At 39.2% G+C, this 21,763-nt stretch overlaps 2 protein-coding genes across 4 annotated transcripts in view; one reads left to right on the top strand and one right to left on the bottom strand.

Moving 5' to 3' along the window:
* The window catches only part of LOC130930211 (ranBP-type and C3HC4-type zinc finger-containing protein 1-like), a 15,781-nt gene extending 7,554 nt beyond the window's left edge, over positions 1 to 8,227 (top strand). The window contains exons 5-8 of one of the 2 annotated variants that reach the window (XM_057858004.1): positions 1,247 to 1,337; positions 1,658 to 1,937; positions 3,912 to 3,994; positions 5,519 to 8,227. In XM_057858004.1, coding sequence (XP_057713987.1) covers positions 1,247 to 1,337; positions 1,658 to 1,937; positions 3,912 to 3,994; positions 5,519 to 5,665 — 601 coding nt within the window. In that variant the 3' untranslated portion in view covers positions 5,666 to 8,227. Of the gene's footprint in view, positions 1 to 1,246; positions 1,338 to 1,657; positions 1,944 to 3,911; positions 3,995 to 5,518 lie in introns of both variants that reach the window. The other variant, XM_057858003.1, reaches the window with a different exon arrangement.
* On the bottom strand, positions 5,026 to 21,763 carry gpaa1 (glycosylphosphatidylinositol anchor attachment 1). 2 transcript variants are annotated; one of them, XM_057858001.1, is made up of 13 exons: positions 21,711 to 21,763; positions 21,364 to 21,458; positions 17,271 to 17,450; positions 17,094 to 17,205; positions 16,868 to 17,015; positions 14,718 to 14,819; positions 12,589 to 12,785; positions 11,128 to 11,324; positions 9,047 to 9,200; positions 8,894 to 8,962; positions 8,625 to 8,818; positions 6,995 to 7,165; positions 5,026 to 6,921 (listed from the first exon to the last, which is right to left on the bottom strand). In XM_057858001.1, exons 2-13 carry the CDS (start codon positions 21,435 to 21,437, stop codon positions 6,678 to 6,680), a joined length of 1,842 nt encoding a protein of 613 aa, XP_057713984.1. In that variant the 5' UTR covers positions 21,438 to 21,458; positions 21,711 to 21,763; the 3' UTR covers positions 5,026 to 6,677. The 2 variants fall into 2 exon arrangements, with proteins under 2 accessions (XP_057713984.1, XP_057713983.1); XM_057858000.1 differs by having other exon boundaries at positions 5,036 to 6,921; positions 8,625 to 8,821.

Below are 21,763 nucleotides of genomic sequence, written 5' to 3'. Positions count from 1 at the left end.
AATAAGAATAATACACAGATACTGCCTACACAATTAAATTTATTAATTTCTGTGTGGTGCTTTAACTTGAGAAAATCCACCAATAAAGCTTTTGAAAACCGTTCATAAGAAAAAAAAATGATTCATTGAGGCATTTCATTTGTAAAATATATGTTAAAATCTTTGTCATTGGGATTGCTTTTCTCTTGAGCACAGGACTTCTTATTTCTTCTTTCTTTCAGAAAGAAAGCTGACCAATACGCGGGGTCTGGAAGGCAAATTGTTGTTGGATTATCTTTAAATACTCGCTACTTTTTGAGCAGAATTCTAGCTTTGTATAGGCTAATGTTCCTATTGTTGAAAGCACAACGGTGTGTAATAACAACTAGCACATTTATATTTTGCATTTTGTTTTCTTACTGCACCAAAAATGAACCGAACCGTGACCTCAAAACCGAGGTACGTACCGAACCAAGATTTTTGTGTACCGTTACACCCCTAGTAAGTAGGGCTGCAGCTATTAATTTAGTAGTCGATTAATCTATCAACTAGTTATTTTGAATAATCAAGTAATCGGATGAGGAACATTTAATGAGTTGCAGATTAAATTTTATGAGATTAAAACAAAGGCTTGCTAAAATTGCAGTTTCTGAAGAGCATTAAATATGAATACAAAATAAAATTCCCAAGTGTTTTGTCAATCAATACAGAATTGCACTTTCTTTTAAAAATAAATTAAAATACCTGAACTTAACCTAAAAACAGTATAAAAATAAATAAATGAGGATCTGAGTACAACAAAAGAACAATTGGCTAACTTGCATAGCAAAAGCCCGGTAGCTTAAATACTATAAAATGCTAACGTGTTTTTACAATGCTCTGAACAAATCGTTCATACAAATATTCCCACAAAAAAAAGAAAAAAAGAAAAAGCTATATATACCTCTTAAACTAAATTACGAACGCATACAAATCATTAGCTCAAACAAAAACTTACCTAATGTGGGTCTTAACAGGGAGCAGCTTGATTCAGCCATGTTAAATGAGTTATGTCATATTCACTGTTGCCATTAAAGGGTAGTGTATCCACCCAAATCAATAAAACAAAATGCAAACACTTTCAAAACAAACTATGACAACGCCACTCTAATTAAAAGAATATTCAAAGCAGACAAAAAATAATCGTTGCAGCACTGACTGTAACCGTAATGTACATTGAGGCAAATTGATTGTTTATCAATGACATGGTGTTAACTTGTTTTACAAGTCTGTCCGTAGTGGTGGAGGACGTCTCTTCTTCCTGCTGCTTCACAGTCAAAGTCTTCCCCTACATGACGGTGGCTGCACTCAAACAACAGGTTACAAATTCTACACCAGGGGTGTCCAAACCGGTCCTCAAGGACCACTGTGGGTCCTGGTTTTTGTTCCTACTGATCGAGCGTAGACCGTTTAACCAATGAGGTTTCTGCTAAAACAAGCAGCACCTCACTACAATCAACTATCACACTTGTAACACACCAGATTGGTGCAAAGGTGTCATCCTGTCTTGTTGGAAAGAAATCCTCCACCCACTGCAGCCCGATGTGGAATAGTTTGGGAACCCCTGCTGTACACATTTCGTAAATTTCAAAACGACAGATATGAACATCACCGAGCAACATTGTTATACCTTCACCAGGTGTTTGTGGAGTACGGCTTCCACCCTCGAGTGCAGCGCTGGGTGATGGGTCAGTGTTTGTGCACGGACCCCCGCTCACTGGCCTCCTATGGCGTGCAGCACGACGGCGACACAGCGTACCTGTACTTGATCTCGGCTCGCCAGGCACGCATCACGCGACAGCTTTTCCAGCAGGACCTGGAGGGTGCTCTGTCCGCTCCGCCCCTCCTGACCAGCAACGGCCCAGCGTCTCAAGATCGCCGGGGCTACAACACACTGCCTACGCGGTTACCCCCCACCGGTCAGGGTGCGGCTAGTGCATGTTTTCTACAATTATTGTCTACGGTCACACGGTGATGTCGGGTCATCAGCGCTAAGCCTGTCGCGATATGCAAGAATTCCATTTATCGCGCAGTAAATAAAAATGAAGGCGGTAACTTTCCCGCTGCGATTTATCGCCTCACGTGCACGTGTTTGCGCGTGCGGCAGACGTGCTGTTAAAAGTTCGGCTTCCTTGTTACCAACTATGCAATATGCTGCGACGAGGACTCAGGGCTCAAATACACCCGGCGCATCTTCGTTCCGGGTTCGGTCCAGGTCCGGCAAAAAAATAGCGCCGGAGCCAATCCATTCCCATTTTATCCTATTGTTCAATGTATACCGGCAGCGTCAGTGCTCTGGATTGATTGCGGACCATCTCCAGCGTGCCGGAGCCTGTCGGGTGGTTTAGGCTATTTTCTATTTTCGCTGGAGACGTATCCGTCAAAATGGGTGTATCCAGGCCTGGAGTCAACAGCCAGTTGGTTATTCATGGTTTAAACACCAGTGAACATGGACGAAGAACATTTCATCGTGGAGGTGGAAAGTCACAGATTTATGATGCAGCAGATCATTATTATAAGGACAGCATTCAAAAGGAAGCTGCAAGGTGTCCTATTATGTGTGTTTTTCTGGCAATGATATCACACACGACGTGCTGACAACTTTGTTTTTATTAACACACGGTTCTAACAACACTCAATCTGTGGCTCTCAGTAGACTGCCTCTTTCTCACTCCCGCATCAAATGAACAAAACAACATCACCTTACGTTGCACTTAAGTGTGCTTTGGAAAACATCCAATCAGAATATTACACATGGAACGCCATAGCAGAAGCTATAAGGATAGACGGGGAGTTTTTATGCAAGTTACGTAATTTAAAACCGTAATTAAATAGTGTCGCAAACTCATGATTAAAGCAAAAAAAAAAAAAAATCGGGTTCAGTCAAATCAAGTCTCTATCTGCTTCTCTGATGAGTACAGACTCTTTGTGTTTGTCTTTGTTTTGAATGCCACATTATGATGGGACGTAGTTGGCCCAGCAGCCGTGCGCAGCCGGTATGTTTTGCCAATTTTTGACTTACTGTGGGGCACGCAGTCAACACAGAGCCATGCCGGACCCAGAACGAAGATGCATCTTCGTGGTGACCACTTTGTTTTTTATTAGCACACGGCGCTAACAACACTTCCTCAACCTATGGCTCTCGGCAGGCTGTGTCTGTCTCTTTTTTTGTGTCTGTCTCACTGCCGCGTCACATGAACAAAACAACATCACCGTTGCGTGTGGTTCAGGGTGCCTCGGAAAACATCCAATCAGAATATTACACATGGAATGCCCATAGCAGAAGCTATGAGGGAGAAAGTTTTCATTTGCCGAAATGCTGAAGTTATTAATAGGGTTGCCACCTGTCCCTTAAAATAAGGAACAATCCGAAATTGGGAATTAAATGTTGCGTTCCGTATTGAACTACTACGGAATATAAATGAACAGATACATTTCTATGCATTTTAGTTTTTGGGATGTCCCTTTTTTTCTCTCTGCCTGTACAGCTTTGGGCGCGAGGGGGGCGTCCCGTATTTCTTATTTCTGAAAGGTGGCAACCCTAGTTATTAAGTGCATTTTTTTTTTCTTGAAAGAGACATTTTATTTATTCTATGTTTCTGTACGGTACTAATATTGTTGTCTTTTACTTAAAAGAGGCATGGTCAATTGTTTTTAGTTGTCATTTCTTAAAAAGTATTTTTGAATTTAAGAGTAAACATTTATTGCGTTTAAATGGGTGTACTTGATCCATTAATATATACTGTATTCTCCCTGTGTTATTGTACATTGGTTTTAATTTTTGGGGGGAAGGGGCGCAATAATATCGGATATCGCAATTTATACGATTATGATGAGAGAATTATTGCTCACTAAAATTTTGATTTTTTTTGTTTTGTTTTGTTAAATCACAGGCAGTGGTGATCAACCATCAGACCTACAGGTTGTCCTTGACATGGAGAATCTGCAACTGTGCAACAAACCTACTAGAACACAGGTAACCATCAAGAACACTTCATTCATTTTGTCATGTATGATGAAACCCATTAGTTTCTAATTGTAATTATTGTTAGAATTCTATCATTTAAATTCTTTGCTTATATTTATTTTTAAAAATCGGCTTTTCATTTTGAATGGTAAACCAAACTGAGGATACATGCTTTTCTTTGAATAGCAATGAAAAATATAAGTTTTTCACTGACCAGTATAACAATGGCCATGCAATTGTGTTTAAAACACAAAGATCATCCATTTTGTAGAACTGCAATTACTCTCCCTGGAGTAAGCCTATACCAAAGCCAAAAAAAAAAAAAAAAAAAAAAAACGAATGCAAGTTTTTCTCTGATGAGACGAAAATGTGCCACAGTTTCCATCACATGTTCACAATATGTGACATTTTATGTGTAATTAGCATGCATCGTAGCAGTGTCTGGTTGTGTCACTCATGTGACGTGCTGCGCCCCACCAATTCACCCGCTAGTATCCTCTCCAGTCTCCCCATTGCTTGTATAGAGACACACTCGGAAAGATTGATCTTCTTATCTTGGCAAGAGAGAATATTCAATGTTGGTTTAGCCTTTAAAGGTTTGTGCTGAGCGATCATCACACAATAAGTGTAACTCATAGCGCTAGCATAGCATTCGCGTTAGCATTAGGTTATTGCTAACGCTAAGTTGAACTCTCGGACAGCTTTTGTTTTTACATAGTACAGTTCGTGGCGTTCAGGTGGGCATAGTTCATTGAAAGTAATGTACCGTTTTCCTGCTGAGTGTGTATTATTGCCAAGATGGCGTTGTCACTGTAGACGCTACAATATGAGCTCATCTGTCAATATTCATTCGAAATGATTGGAAATGTTTATTTATTTACTTTTGGAGTAAAAATTTTTAATTTTACAGATGAAAAAAATTTTAGTAAACGTTGACTAAAACATATTTTGAAATGACTAAAATATGAATGAGACAAATAAGTATTATTGTCCATAAGATAGACAAAAATTAAAAGGGCTACCATAAACAACACTGTTTCCATTAAATATGTTTATTAAAAATATCATCTGAATTAGTTTAGTCCATTTAGCCGCCTTTTTAAATTTCACATGATCTCAAATGCCCTCATTTTGTTAAAATGCATTTTTTTACATACAGTTCATGGAGTCCAGGTGGGTGTAATTAATTGAAAATAATGTTCTTTCCCTGCTGAGTGTGTATTAAAACATAACAGATTTCAATATGTGCTCGTCTGTCAATGTTCATTCGAAATACTTTTATTTGTGGAGTAATACTTTCGAATTTTACAGGCGAAAATATTGCGTAAACGTCGACTAAAACTAGACAAAGACACATTTTGAAAAGACTAAAATATGACTACTAAAAATTATTGTCCCAGGACTACTAAGAGGAAAATTAAAAGGGCTGGCAAAAACAACACTGGTATTTCCCAACAATTTTAATCATTTTTGCAAAAAATAATTGTGGAAAGTTTATGCTTATGCTAATATCCGATGCCCCCTCCCCTTTAGACGGAGTGGGCTTGTCCCTCATGCACTTTCATCAACAAGCCTTCTCGTCCGGGCTGCGAGATCTGCACTACAGCCAAACCTGAGGCCCACGTTCCCAATGCCTTTCAACAGGCAGCACGCGGTGAGCCGGCCCCAAACAGCAGCTGACTGCCCGTCATCGCTGTCTTACATGCATAAAATGCTATGCCAGTGTTGCCGTATACGTTGTCCACACACCCGCCATGATGATTGTCAAGTGCACTGAGAGTCACAGCAGCCAATTGTTGGTTGCTGGAGATATTTTACGCACTGTAGCATGAAGCTGGAAAACAGAGTTCAGCCATCTTTCATGGACAAGACGCTCTGAGTTCAGCCACACCATTTTTTCTTTTTCAGATAGGAGGGGAAAAAAAACAAAAGAGACCCTTATATTTATTGGAGGGGTGGTTGTGACAGAAGCTGTGGGGCACATCTGATTTCCGTCAGGGCAAAACTGTGAAGTTGCCGTTCAGATGAGAGGATGTTTACAGGGTGGTTAAAAGTGCTTTTACTCTTCACAAAATCTATTTTCATGGATGTTTTTTTGTTTTGTTTCATAATTGATGTACATTTTAGTAGCTGATTTGATTTTATTAGATTCCTTCAAGTTGTGACAGCAACAGAATTGTTTTCAAAACATATTACTGTATAAAAAGACGAGCAGAATAAACAATGTTACTTTGTGGTTGTCTTAATGATGACAACATTAAAGGGAATGAATGGAAAATGAATCAAGTCAGCATTACTTCCTGTTTTAAACAATTATGCATCACCTAACTCCAGAAGTAAAATGTACAATGTATAAAAACATAAAAAAAAAAAAAAAAAAAATTCAAACAGACCACAACTCATTTTTGAACAAGCATTATAAATTAGGAATAGGCATTTTAATACAGTTCCTAACAAAATTGGAAATAATAATTTCCTCCCAAATAAATAGCTTGCCATGAAACCGGTTCTTCACGTTTAGGTGAGACTGTCTGATTACAGCCAAGTAGTGTTAACCATTTTGCCTCATTTTTTCAAGACATGATTCATTGGTTATTATGCCCATCTCAAATAGAATGTAACAAAATATACAGTACAGTCATTTCCTGGTGGGAGAAGAACCTGAGATCACCTGTCAAATGCTCGTTGTGGGCTACTTCCAAAAGAGGATATTCCAGAATAGCAACCAGCAGGGATACACCATCAACGCCACCAGCGGGAACACCAGTGAGCCGTAAAGCTCATGGTCCAGGATGCCCTGCGATATAACCGACAGGAAGAGCAGCCAGCCCTCCTGAAAGCCCAGAGGCATCTCCTGAAGCTCGCTGAAAACAAAGACTGAGAAGAGCAGCGTGCAGGCGGGGCTGAGGAGCACCATGAAGACGGCTGTCGGGACTCTGAGGAATAGAAAATACATATAGTAAAAAGTTTTGAAGTTATCGGCAAGGCTCAAGTGGAGGGCATTTTTACTTGGGGACGTGTGGCGTGACTGCGGCAGCCATTGGCACGAGGGTGAGGGCGAGGATAAAGCCCAGTGAGAAGTTGATGAGGGCTGTGCAGCCCAAGAGCACAGCCAAGTACAACAACGCTATCAGCTTCAGAACTCTCCAGCCCTGCTCCGTCCCCTCGCCTGAAACAAGCCTGTCACACACACAGGATGTTAGAAAAAAACGATATTTTGTTAGTCATCATTCATGTGGATAAGTGGGGGAAAATACAGTGTGTCCCAAAAAAAATTGACATTTCTTGGCCGCATAATTTTGACAATTTTTGTTGAACTTTTCAACAAAACTAAAAAGAATCCAAATTCCATGAGTATTTCATATATTTTTCTTTTCAGGTTGCCATAGAAATGCCAATTTCTTGGAATATGCTTGAACACATTCACCCAAGAATGTGCAGCATGTTTTAAATGAAAAATTTGAAAAACTTTATGAACTAGCAAAGGAAATTGAACCTGGAACCAAAAATAGAAAGAGGAAGGTTGCTAGTTGGCAAGAACTCGACTACTGACCAGAGGTGGGCAGTAACGCATTACATTTACTTGAGTAACTTTTTGAGAGTACTTCTCAGATTAGTTTAAAAAGCCATACTTTTTACTTTTACTCGAGTAGATTTGTGAAGAAAAAAAACGCTACTTTGGGCTACACAATTCGTGACATCTTTCATCTTTATTCTACATATTAGATTTTACTGTTTTTTTTTTTGCCAGAGATGATGCCAACAATGGCTCTATCAGTATCACCAATGAGACGTAACAATAATCACATGACTCCATTACACCAATCAGACTAAAACTTGCTATTCTATGATCACTATCACTGGCCTGCAATCACGTGGCGTCTTTAAAGTGCCGTAAAAAAAAAAAAAAAAGTATTTGACAGAGCACTGCTGTCAATAGGACCCGAAAGCACAGATTTTAAACGCTCTCCCAGTTTTTATTTGGCACCAGTTGACCACAGAAAACTGGAAATATGACTATTTTAATTTCACAATAGGAAATGTTTTCTAACCTAGAGGGAATTTATGCTCTTTGGACGAATGATGCTTCATTTGTGTAATTTTTTTCCCCTCTTGTCAGAATTCTAGATTTTTTTCTGTCTTTCTTTGGCTTAATGTGGTTATGTAATAGTTATAGTACAGCATAATAATACCAGTTGATATATATATAACCATAATTGTGCAGAAAAAGAAAATACCATTGTTTTTTTTTTTTTTTTTTTTTTATTCAAACATCTTAAGCAGTTACTTACAATGTTACTCATTACGTGAGTGTTCACCACTTTTTTAAACTTGTACTTAAGTACATTTTTTGGATGACTACTTTCACTTGAGTAATGTTATTTTGAAGTAATGCTACTCTTACTTAAGTCAAATTTTTGCATACCCTACCCACCTCTGCTATTGACACCAGGCACACACACTGATCAAGCGAAATTGGTCACAGAATTTCTGTTTAATTTCACTGAGTTAGCATCAGTGGATTCTGAGATATTTGCTTTTAAAATGATATTTTGGGGAAACCCTGCTTTATACTCTCGATTATTGGTATTTTTGAATCAGCAAAATTTGTGTCATTAGGAGTCCTGAGTTAAGGTACCTTTGAGTATTGTGAGGCAGAGCCAGGCCAGCTGTGTATATGGCGATGGCCGTCAACACGACCGCCTCGGTCTCAGAAACCGGGAAGTGTTCCACCGCCATCTCCTGGAAGCGGACAGGCAACGTGTAGAGGGCAACTCCGGTCAGGTGGCTTATTACAAGAGGGGTCAGTATGGAGAGCACGCCTGGACTGGACTGCTTTGAGGGCGAGAACGCAGTTTAACACAGACGCCGATTTGAGACTGTGGGCACTCTTGACGCATTAGTAACCTGTTCCACATTAGCGATGCCATCTTTTGTTGCTGGAGGCGCTGAGAGTTGAACCCACAGATCCAAAGCCTACATTTCAGTCAAGGACTACAACGGATCACGGAACAGAAATCCTTCAATATTTTTGCTTAGAACATGTGAAAGTAAGGATACGCGGAGCAGCAGGATGAGGCCGACCAGGCCGATTGCTGGCATATAGTAACTGATGGAAACAAATTGGGTGAGCGACGACAAAAGGTAGAAGAAGTAGGACTGGTGAAGGCGCTCCAGGAGGTTGTTCAGCTTGCGGTACATTCCCTCCAAGAGCCTACGCACAAACAGACAAAAAACAAGAGTAACCTACATTTACCTTTGATTTCCACTTTGAACACGTGACTGCAAGGGTGTCCAAACTACAGCTCACTACAGTAGTGTGCCCCGCTGCCCAGTTTTATTCTTCTTATTGTTCCTCACAGTACCTTATTTTCCACTTTATCAATATGACTATTCTGCCCTTTGGCCGAATGTGTGTTTGATTATACTGCTGACTTTTGTTTTGTGTGGCATGCTTTTGTTTTGGCGCAGGCAGCGTAGAGCAGGTATTATTACCGTGCGCGAGTAAGAGTGCATGTACACACAAAGAACGTATTTGCGCACACAAAGAAGAGGGCACCTGCTCCCATAAGAAGTCGCATAGGGTAAATTTATAGGGTATTCAGGAATACTTAAAGGGTTAAATCCGGGTTACGTTGCCAGTTTAGGAACGGAACTTGTTCGTAACCCGGAGACTACCTGTATAGTATCTCTACATTAGTTCAAGGGTCTAAACCTGACATGTTGAAATCAATGTAGGAAACTAGAATTTGAGGTTTTTTTTCCCCTTACATTACTAAACTTAATGAAAAATTATTTCCAATGTGATGAATTGATTGTGATATTCTTGACTTTTTTTTGCAGTCGCTGGACATTGCCTTGTTCTGCAAAGTTTGTTTCAATAGTGTAACTACCGTAATTTTTGGACTATAAGCCGCTACTCCCCCCCTCTGATTTTGCATCCTGCGGCTTATAGTCCAGTGCGGCTTATTTGTTGATTTATTTGGGTTAACAGGTAACATTTTATTTGACAGCGACATCATAAGACTGTTATAAGACAGACATAATTATGACAAGACACTTTCATGGGCATTACTGAATGCTTATGACACGTGTCATTCAGTATTATCCGGCATATTATGTCACCAACTCCATTTATTTCCAGCCTGGATCGTTTACACCCCTCAAAAGTGAGATAATTTGCCGGATAACACTAAATAACATTTGTTATAAGCATTCAGTAATGCTCATGACATTGTCATGTCATTATTATGATTGTCTTTTTGCGCCACTGTCAAATAGTGTTACCAAATACCATAACTAGCAATTAATGAAACAACTGGAACAGTAACTGAAGAAATAATTAGCACAGAACATAATTTTGATTGTCATTTACATCTGTAGCGCTGCAATGCATGCTAGGAGGCATGTTGGACGACAACAGTGTTGACAGCAGGAGGTTTACCGTCTCCCCCAAGGGAGCAGTGATGGCCAGATGAAGCTTCTTGAAGCTTGGCTGCAAAGCTTCATGGTGGTAAATTTGGTCTTACGAAAGTGTTATGATGCCGCTGTCAAATAAAGTGTTACCGGTTAATATCTTTTGGAGTAAATATCCCATAATACAGTGAGGACAGCTGCGGCTTACAGTGCAGTGGAGTTTATCAGTAACCAAATGCCAATTTTTGTGTCAAATTTGGTGGGTGGCGGCTTATACTCAGATGCGCCTTATAGTCCGAAAATTATTGTGTATAATTAAATAACCTTATACCTTTGAATTATTTTGTTGCTTGTCATCCTTAACTCTTTTACTGCCGTTGACAGTTTTAGACATCAAATCCATTTCAACTGGAAAGGCTGGCATTGAGTGATCAAGTTTCACTGCCATCACTTGATCGTTGCCAACCCTCCCAGTCAAATTGAATTAAATGTCTATCACCGTCAATGGCAGCCAATGAGTTAATACTTAAAAATACATTTTAAAAATCCCAGTATTTTTTTTACCCGATTCCAAGCATCTGTCTAACAAACGAAAGTGGGAGTATTTTAAGTTGGCACTTTGATTTTTCCCATAGTGGCGCTCGGACAAAAACATTTGGACACCCCTGCACTACCGTACTGTTGTCTCTATGATGTTTAGCAAGAGATGGAAACGTAACACAAACCTTCCGACTGTGGTCATGTCAGTCTTGTACTGACGGAAGCTGTTGATGCCTCTGATGGTGACCGCCTCCACGTGGTAGCGCAGGAAGAGACCGTGGTCGCCCCAAGATCGCCCGCTGGCCTGCTTGAGCACCATCAGCATCAGCGTCTGCACCGCATGGCTGTAGCCCGATGTTGTGTCCCAGTCATTCCTCTGCAGCTGTGCCGAACATTTTAGAATTTACTGTAAGAAAATGGCTGTGTCCATTTTCACTCATTTCGTGTCTTAATGTTGCATATTTGAGATATAAAAGAGATTATTTATTTATCTAAGGCAGAACATAACAAGAACGAAGTTGTATATTGTTCAGATTAAAGTATTTTTCAGAAGGTTTTGGGGGTCGTTCTCCTAAAGTTGTAGAATAGAAATATTGAAATTAGGGATGTCACTCGATTTTGACAATCTGCCGACACAAAGTCCCAATCTAATACCGAACAAAAACATCAAAACAAAAGTTTGTCTTTTTGCGGGAGTGTTGCGGAGTACAAAACATAAATATTTTGTTTTGATTTTTTTTGCAAGGCCATTGTATTTCTGCATTATTCTATTATTTTTTAGCCCTTAAAAAATAAAAAGTGTACTGCCCAAAACAGTGTGTTTCCCCCCTGTGCACTCCCCCACAGCCAGCAGGACAAGGCTTGGTCTTTGGTTTTTATATGAAGTAATTTGTTTAAGTTGTGAAGTGAAACTTTAACAAAGAAAAATGCATGCATTCAACACAACTGCACAATACACGCCATGTAGATACCACACTTTACTTGAGCTACAAGCTAGTATAGGTTAGCTCAATACAGCAAGACTTACCAAATTTTGTTCATACAGGTTTTCCCCAGAAACACACATATACTGCATATTAACAGGCTGGTATAGATGTGAAATACTTACATTATAAAGCACTCAACAGCAAGCATCAATGTGATCGACAGGCTGTGTACTTTGTAAGTGAATGAGCCTGTGTTCCAAACTGCGTCAATTGATGGATGCAATGAATTGTTATCACCACAAGGTGGCAGTAACATACTATTAAATGTCAACTGGCTCATAACACTGGAAATTCTAGCCAGCATAATAATGTTTTTTTTAATTTTTTTTAAAATCAAGAAACCAATCCTTTTCACCAGTTTCCAGTCCTCTGAAAAATGGCCCGATCGGCCCAATTTCCGATCACGTGAACGGATCGGGGACATCCCTATTTTCAGTCATAATGTTAAAACAATACATTCATATCAATTCATTCAATCAATTCATCATTCAATTTTTTTCTTTGACTCATAAGCTGCCATTGACCGCAATTGATGTCCACTCCATTTGAACTGTACAGCAGTGATTTTTCACTTTCCCATGGATTGGATGTCCATCGCCGTCAATGGCAGCTAAGGACTTGAATATAATTAAAAAGGAGTGTCTTTAGCTGTTTTCAAACCTTGCCCTGTATGGTGCATAGGACACCAATCTTCTGACAGAAAGCATAGAAGAGGTTGGTGAGGTCCAGGTTAGGCAGTTGCCCATTCAGCCCCTCCAGCACAATATCCAGACTGGTGACCACATCACTGCTGAGCTCCAGAGACACTGCTGCCTGAATGGAACCAGCGCGGCCTCGGATAGCAGACCACTCCATGCCTGCACAGAGGAACACAGCAATGGATCAGTTTATCCTGCATTGCCTGTGTTTCTCAAATCTTCTTTTGTTGTTGTTGCTGGTTTTATATGATACATACGCATGGCATCCTTATGGTATTCTATGCATGCTACTTTGTAAGTCAGAGCACTTATTGACAGGCATGAAAATGGGTCAGGGGTTAAAAAGGTGAGAAGGGTGTGGAGGAAATATGTTCCGGTAGGGCTGTCCCAAACGACTAATTTTCTCCCGATTAGTCAGCTGACTATATTTATAATTAGTCGACTAATATATATATATATTTTTTTTTTCTAATTTAGCAATGAAATTTTTGTTGACGCTTAATAATTGACAAAAACATTTTGGAACACTTAAATTCTTTATTCAAGTACAAATAAACATGTAAATAACAATAATTAATCACACATGAACACTGAGGTCAAACGGCAATAGTAGGCCTGAACGATATTGGAAAAAACTATCATTGCGATTTTTGGGGAGTTTGCGATATTATATTGCGATATTAAAACGAGAAAATTTTCACCAAATAACTTGAATAGCTCCGTTCGGGATAGCTGTACTGTTGACGAAGAAAAACAGTTTGGTCGCGCTGCCTAGCAGGAGGTACATTGAAACACTGTGGTGCTGTACGAGCATGAAGCAGAAAAACATGACTGTATGTTGTTTTTAAACTCCGATGCTCTGAAAAATGGCGCCATCGGCCCTAATTTTTATAACTCAGTTTAATCCAGGATCTGCACACTTGCTGCGTTCATGAAGTAAAACAAAAGTTTAAATGTTAATAAAAAGAAATAAAATTGCACGTCCTGTGATGTGACTATTGCGCATGCGCACATTGCGATAGCGATGTTCAAACGATATATTGTGCAGGCTTAGCTGATAGCATTTACTAGTGTGAAAGAATGGAATGTAAACAGATTCAGAACACTGGCTTCGCCTTTCCAACATTATTCAAAACAATTCTTATAAAAAAAAACATGTCTAGCATTATTATTATAGTATACTACTGTATATAATAGTATTATAATAATTATATTAACTGCCAATCATATTTTTAAAAATGTTTTTAAAGTTACTCTTAGTGTAAAATCTGAATTCTGTAGTATTATAGTATTTACATATTATAGTATTAAATCTTAAGTATGTGGGATTACCTCCAGAAATTGTTATTTATATGACAAACGTGACGTGCTTTTTTTTTTTTTTTTTTAATGATCATCGGAAGTACATTCGCTAAACCGCTAACAACTTTACACTCCGCAAAAAGCACTTTTCGTCATTGCTTCTTGTGTCACTAATAGTTTTTTTTTTTTTTCTTTAATTTTTTTGTTTGCAAATGCTGTTAACCAGCGATTTTTCATGTTAGAAGTGTCACCTTTTAACCGCGAGTTTGCGTTTTGGAAAAGACTGCCAATGTTTTATAGCAAAGTAAAGTAAAGTAGGTTGTCTTTTTTCCCCCATTTACCTCAATGTAGTAATGCTAACATTTACAGTGTTTAATATAGATGTGTTTTCTTATTTTGTATATGTGAACTTTAATTCTACGGCATGTTGTTGATCAATAAACATCTGGACACAACAACGGGAGTCTCATATGTCATCTACACGCACGCACAAATGTATCCATGCACGCAGTGATGAAACGCAGCCATGAAAATTACCGCCCTCATTTTTATTTACTTTGCGATAAAGGACTCATTGCATATCGCGAGAGGCTGAGCACCTTCAATAAAACATGTCATTAGTTAGTTAGTTGCCCCCCCCCCCAAAAAAAAAATTTCACGTAGGTCACCCTTTTTTACTTCAGAACGGCGAATTTCGCCGAAAGGTGAGTGATTTTCATACCTGTATTGAACATGTTTGAATGGAAAATGTATGAAAAGGAGTTATTAAATACATTTCGTCATTATTACCTGTAGTGTTGGTGTGGTGGTATCCCTCCAGCCAGGCCTGCATGCCGATCAGATCGTGTTCATTGACAAGGAAGATGATGTCCTTGGCCCAGAACACCTGACCTATTTGGAAGCAAAGTATTCAGGTTTACAAAGAAATCTTGTGGTAGCACATCTATGTGTCCATGTATGAGCAAGCGGAAAGTCTAACAAAATAAAACATTAAAATAGAAAGTTTTCTTTTCAACACAAAGTATATGGCGGAAGACACTCAGGTGACTTAAAGGTCCGCTCTGAGACCCCCAATTTAGCCAACTTTCAAAATTGTCCAATATGCATGCGTGATACATCATTGGAAAGCTTAAAATCTCAATTTTCTGGGGGAAGAAAAAAAAAAAAAAAAAAAAAAAAAAAAAAAAAGTTTTTTAAACAGCAAAACCCTACCTGGAGGTGAGAGCGCGCGAGAACAGAATTACAGACGCCATGACTTTAACAAGATATTATCGTGTACTTACTTTGTTTCGATCCAAAGAACTCCATGTATCATGTATCACCGAGTGTCAAGACACAGCTGTGAATGGCCAGAGCTGGATTTTGGGGGATTTTATGGGTGAAACATGGTAATAAAACAAGGGTCGCGATGCAGAAATCGCAGACATCAAGGAGTGGTCCAGATATTTTTTTCATATATTTACCCTTTTAAATGTTTTTTTTTCAACTTTTTTTTGTTTGGATCAATTATTTATCATCTAACATATAGGAGAAAATGTGACAGTAACAACAAAAAAATACAATTAAACGATAGTTATGAGGTAGATATCCGTGACTTTTTTACAGACGCCGTGAGTCGTTTTTTTAAAGAAAAATGAGACATGGATTAATGATTCTAAGCTAAAAACGACAGACATTTTGAATAATAAATATAACTAATTACCTTCGTTTTATAGCGGGGTTCAAACAAAAGCGGTTGCGCGACGTCTGTAAATGGGGGTTTTCAGGGTAAAACGGACAAATTAAAAATAGTTCGAGGGCTTAATGCACAGTGAATCTGCTATGGCAACATATAGACATGTTGTTCTATCAAACACAACAGTTGTTTTAGCATAAAATACAGCAGAAACTCCTTTTTCAGTCTTGTTTGTGTTTTCCGCCATATACAAAACAAAATTATTTATACTGCCCAAATAATAAACCTACAGAAAAATGATCGACAGTATTTTATGAATGCATGTTTTGTACTGAGTATTGTCTTCTTAATTTAAATATACCGTATTTTTCGGACTATAAGTCGCACCTGAGTATAAGTCGCACCAGCCATAAAATGTCCAACGAAGAGGAAAAAAACATATATAAGTCGCACCGGAGTATAAGTCGCATTTTTGGGGGCAAATTTACTTGATAAAATCCAACACATAGAACAGATAGGTCATCTTGAAAGGCAATTTAAAATAAAAATACAATAGAGAACAACATGCTGAATAAGTGTTCAGTATGATAATCTTACATTATGCATGAACAACGAAATGCGAACGTGGCCGGTAGGTTAACGTAACATAGCTATGAAGAGTTATTCAGATAACTATAGCATAAAGAACATGCTAACAAGTTTACCAAACCATCAGTGTGACTCCAAAACACCAAAATAACATTTGAAATGATATAATAATGTATTCATAATATCACACATAAGTCGCTCCAGAGTATAAGTCGCACCCCCAGCCAAACTATGAAAAAAAACTGCGACTCATAGTCTGAAAAGTACGGTACTCAGAAAATTAAAATTCAAAGAAACAGAAATTGACAGAAAATAACTTAAATAACAGTAATGAAATACTACTGATACTAAAAATTATGAATTCTAAAAAAAATAAATATACAGTGGGGAGAACAAGTATTTGATACACTGTCAATGGGAAAACCCATTGGCAGTGTATCAAATACTTCTTCTCCCCACTGTATGTGTATATATATATATATATATATATATATAATAATCATAAATTGAAAGTCTGTGGCAGGAAAAGTAATTATAGCGACAGGACATACTGTATACTTTGTAATAGGATACAAAAGGGACTTCTATTATAAAGTCATTGAAATGACACTGCAAGGAACAAAGTCTTACATTTTGCAGACAACATAACATTTCCATAGCTCACTACCCAACTTACTTCTGAAGTACTGCGCCAAAACCAGCAACAGCCCTACAGCCTGGTTGTTACCCTTGCCTGGGCTGCACGGTGCAGTCAACACTAAGGCTTCAGTCCGTGGCGCTCTAGGGGAGCGGAGGATGCCGTACACATTTGTACCTTTCACCATCTTAAAGGCAAAAAAGAAGGCAGACGTGAAGTGTTGTGATGGTTTAACACACCAGCCATGCAAGAAGAGCTACATTACAAATCTCTCTTTGTTTTCATCCGGGAATGGAAGCGTGCGAGAGAAGGTCTGCGTGTAGACTTCCAAGCCTCGATCCTGCATAGTTTTCACCAGCCAGTTCACAGGCATCCCACTGCAGACCAATTATTTTGTTTCAGCACAACCATCGGCCAGCCATCAGTACAATGTTTGCCTTACGATGCTTTTATCTTTTGTGTCCCAAACTCCCTGCCGGTGACCAGTGCCCTCTCCCCGGCCGGAAAGTGTTCCTCCACCATGGTGGAGCCCATGGCGTTCTCGGACATACCTGTCCGCAGGGTGAATGGCTCGAAGGCCAAACCCATGAACCATGCCACTCCCGCAAAATAGCACACAATACTGCAAATGAGAGGAAGAAGACAAAGACACAATTAAGTCATAGCTAGTTGTTTGGATTAGGGATTTCCTGATCAGAGTCACCTGCTTTTAAAGACCTGTTGCGATTGAGTCAACACCATTTGTTACAATACGTTTTTAGGACTTGTTGAAATAATTATATAATATTTCTTAAAAATCCGTGATGCACAGAGGGCGCAAAATTTGAGCCGCGTAGAAGCGAGGAATCACTTTACTTTAAATCACCGCTTCGTTTATTTAAAAACTGGCAACTGGCGGTTGCCGGCTTAACTGTCCACTTTTATATTACCGTAACTGAAAAAAAAATTTTAAGAAATGAATTTATTTTCAGCTCTGCTTATGCTATCTAATTCTGCCCTAATGTTGGCACTTGCAAAAACACTTTTGCGCTACAAATCAGCGGCCGCAGATGTCACCTTTTTAGGATTTCAACCCTGCATCCTTGTTGTGGCATATTTTGGAATTATTCTTACAGAAACTATGTTATATTTAGGCCAGAGTTTGAAGCTGACAAAATGGCGGCACCACCACTGCTAAGTTCAGAGCCACTGTGGTTAGTTTAGGCCGCTTGTTTATAATTTCAATAGGAACTTTTTAAAGTCATGATGGCTGATTAAAAATCAGTCGATTTGATTTTTAGCCTGCTAACATTGTTTACATAATATATTGCTTGTATGTAAAGTTGCTCTGATGATGCCATATAAGGCCCTCTTTGTCGTATTAGCTAATACAAAGACTGCCAAATATCAAGTACATGAAGTTCGTGTCATAAAGATAATGTACTAAACATTTGAAAAAAAAAAAAAGAAAGCAAAATGAACAAGATGTGGCTCATAACATTTAGAATCCATTTATGTATTCTAATTTGCATTACAAAAATCAATGGGCTTTATCATTATGGCATTGGGCCAAATAATATTATGCACTCCTATAACTTCTTTTCCATTTGAATTTAAAAAAATAATAAAATTAAAATGTCCATCAATGGTTCTGTGAGCTTTGTAGAATGCAAACAAAAATGAGTGGATGACTTCATATTTTTTGTCCAAGTGCCTACTTCATGTCACAGCCTTGTTATAAATAATTAATTTCATATTTCACACGGTGTTTTATGCTCCTGAATAATGGATGTGTGTGGGAAGCGATCGTTTTATAATTTCATTTTTTAATCCCGCGCCATGAAAATGAGTGACTTCCGGCTTCAGTCTCGGGTTGAGGACGAATGCGAATGTGACGTCACCCGGGTCAGCATCTCACAATACAGCATTGCTTTATAGCATGCAGGTGGACTGCGGATTCAGCTAATTTTGCGGATTAATTTGTTTATTTTTCGCATCACACCAGCCAAACGGCTGCAGAAAAATGTTGCTCCACCAGGGAGAGGCGTAGGAGACTTTTTAGGTTTCAAAAGGTTCCCCTTCACCGGGGATATTGGCCCTACTACTGTGGGACCATTGGATTTACGAGAAGTGAGTAAACATCGTATTTTGTATTATGTCAAATACTGGGATCATGGCATACATTTTAATACGGAGGTGGCTTGCATTTTGTGGCTGATTGTCCACCAAAAATGCCACTCGGCCGACGACCGGCGGCTTGTTTGCACCCCCCGCCCCACACTCTACTTATTGCCCTCTTTGTGTGCCCGGCATTCTGTCAAATTGCAACTTTTTGTTAAAAAAGGGCCAGAGTACAGAGACTAAAAACAATGTCATTTTGCGGCTCTCTTCGTCGCATTTTCCTCGTTCTGAATAACTCCCCCTCGATGGGCTGAATTCTAAATCAGATGAAACCATGACCCTGCCGACGTCATCCTCCTGTTGGTGACGTTAATGGTAGGCGTGGTTAAACGGCGGATTAAAGGACTAATTTCTCGTCATCTGCACTTTGCCAAATTGTTGTAAATAGTCGAATCGTCTCAAAATATTTTTTTACTTTAAAGTGCGTACGACAGGAGAAAAAAAGTCTTAAATACATTATTATGTGAATTAGAATCATATTTTGAGACGATTCGACTATTTACAGCAATTTAGCAAAGTGCAGATGACGAGAAATTAGTCTTTTAATCTGCTGGTTAGCCACGCCTAACATTATAGGGCTCTAGCATCCCCAACAGGTGGATGACGTCAGCGGGATAATGGGCTCATCGGTTTTACTATTCAGCCCATTGATGAGGAATTACTCAGAAGGAAAACGCGACCAAGAGAGCCGTAAAATGTCATTGTTTCAGTCTCTCTACTCCAATATTTTCACAGGATATTCTTGTTTTATCCAAGTATTTTTCCGCAATAGTTAAATAAATGGCATGGTCATGACAAACAGTCTTGTGCTAAATGGAATATGGAATAATAAAAATGCATTTATTCAGGACAACATGGCAAAATTGACATGGTCAAAACTGTCGACTTCACCTTTACTGTCGCATTTTATGCCATCTAAGTCGGGCTTATGTCATTTCCCTTCCCCGGCTTCAGAGAATGTAAACAAACCAAGAGGCGTGTCAGATAGCCGACATGCTAACCTGAACCGAGTCATGTTTCAAAGTCTTCGAAGCGGAAAATCACACATAACTAGCCCGGAACATTTCACATGACGACTGGGTTGTCGATTGTCTTCGCCGATCGTAAACCCGGCCGGTGGCGAACAAGTTGGAGCTCGTCGTTCCCCTGCTGAGGGCAGAGGGCTCGTTTGCGGGACAATGACAGCCGGACAAACCGGCCGACGTCGGAGGAGCGTGTAGCTGCTAAATGGTTAACACAAATATGGCAAAATAATGCTTTACTACACGGCGAAGTCATAAACAGCGAGACTCATAGGAGGGCGGCTGCAGTTGATATGCAGATAACATGACAATATGTGTATGAGGAGAACTTTTTACATGCCCATCCATGATCAAACGTAAGTAGTCCTTTATTTAAAGAAAGCTTGTAGTGTTTACTTTGTAATCGCTGTATTCGCGGCTATTTTTAACTCAAAGTTGCAATTTCTGATCGGTCGGAAAATTTGACAGAACACTGGGCACATGAAGAGGGGGAATAAGCCAAGTATAGTGCTCTCTCACGGGGGAATGTGCCACACGCCGCCGATCGTCGGCTGAGGGGACAAGGAGCATGCCAGCCACAAAATGCAAGCCACCTACATATTAAAATGATCCAAGTATTTGACAAAATACAAAACTCCATGTTTACTCACTTCCTCGTAAGTCCCATGGTCCCACAGTCGTAGGGCTTGTTTTGGCCAATATCCACCGGTGAATGGGAACCTTTTGAAACCCCAAAAAGGCTCACACGTCTCTCCCATACAGCAAGATTTTTCTGCAGCCGTTTGGCTGGCGTAGTGCGAAAAATAAACGAATTAATCCACAAAATCAGCGGAATCCTTAGTCCTTCTCATACAACAGTACGGCTGGATAGTGAAGAGGACTCCTTCTCCCGTACACGTCACAGCGCCCTCTTCCTCAATGCAAGACCGAAGCCGGAAGTCTGTCATTTTCGTAGCTCGGGATTAAAAAATTGAATAAATATATCGATCGCTTCTTCACACATCCAAGTGGTCCATTAAATTCAGGAGCATAAAATATTATGCCGCGTATATAATGAAATAAACATGGTTTTTTGTGTCACATGCACTTTAAGACTTAAAAAAAAAAAAAAAAATCCTGTTGTACTCACTTTAAATGTACTGTATACATCCCTTTACATTATTTGTCTACTAGCAGTTTTGTCTGTTGTATAAAGTGCAAGCCCATGCTTTTTAAAAATGACACCCTTATACACTTAAGGCAATGTGTTCCAACACTTCCAAATGAAGTTTTGTTTTGAAGGAAGAATAACATAGTAAATGTAATAGGCATTGATGTGAGTGCGAAATGGATAAATTGAGACCATAAACAGACCAGATTGGACCATTAAGACGAGTGAGCAGGCTGACCAATGCCTGTCTTCTGTTGGGATCAGACAGAAGTCCCATGGTGTTTCTTTTGAAGGAGTCCTGTGAAAAGAATACACATTATAGGACTACATTTAAATACAGCACACACATTATAATTGTAGGTATTTTTATTATCTTTACACCTGCTTTCGCAGCCTCTTTTGACATTTTAGCGTGATTAACCTGTACCTGGCTCACTAGCTAGCTTCGGCACAGCGACGAGCGTTTTTTTTTTTTTCCAAGCACGACTATCATACATAAATCGCTTATGAATTTTGTGTGGTATTAAGAGCTGTAGTATGAATAAATTACCCTTTTCCAGTGTAAACGCCGGTCAAGACCGCCGACAAAGGAAGTGTTTGAAT

Source organism: Corythoichthys intestinalis, chromosome 14 (assembly GCF_030265065.1).
Source record: "Corythoichthys intestinalis isolate RoL2023-P3 chromosome 14, ASM3026506v1, whole genome shotgun sequence".
Taxonomy (NCBI): Eukaryota; Metazoa; Chordata; class Actinopteri; order Syngnathiformes; family Syngnathidae; genus Corythoichthys; species Corythoichthys intestinalis.
Note: the sequence above shows the minus strand (reverse complement) of the source record. Positions and strands in the feature narration are given on the sequence as shown.

Bases quoted from the DNA above. Each gene is read 5' to 3' on its own strand.
- gpaa1 (XM_057858000.1), bottom strand. From the start codon at position 21,437: ATGGGACTTCTGTCTGATCCCAACAGAAGACAGGCATTGGTCAGCCTG. The intron at 11,325-12,588 runs GTTTGAAAACAG...TGTTCGGCACAG, and splicing joins TATGCACCATACAGGGCAAG to CTGCAGAGGAATGACTGGGA. The intron at 8,822-8,893 runs GTTACTAATGCG...TCGCCCTCAAAG, and splicing joins GCATCGCTAATGTGGAACAG to CAGTCCAGTCCAGGCGTGCT.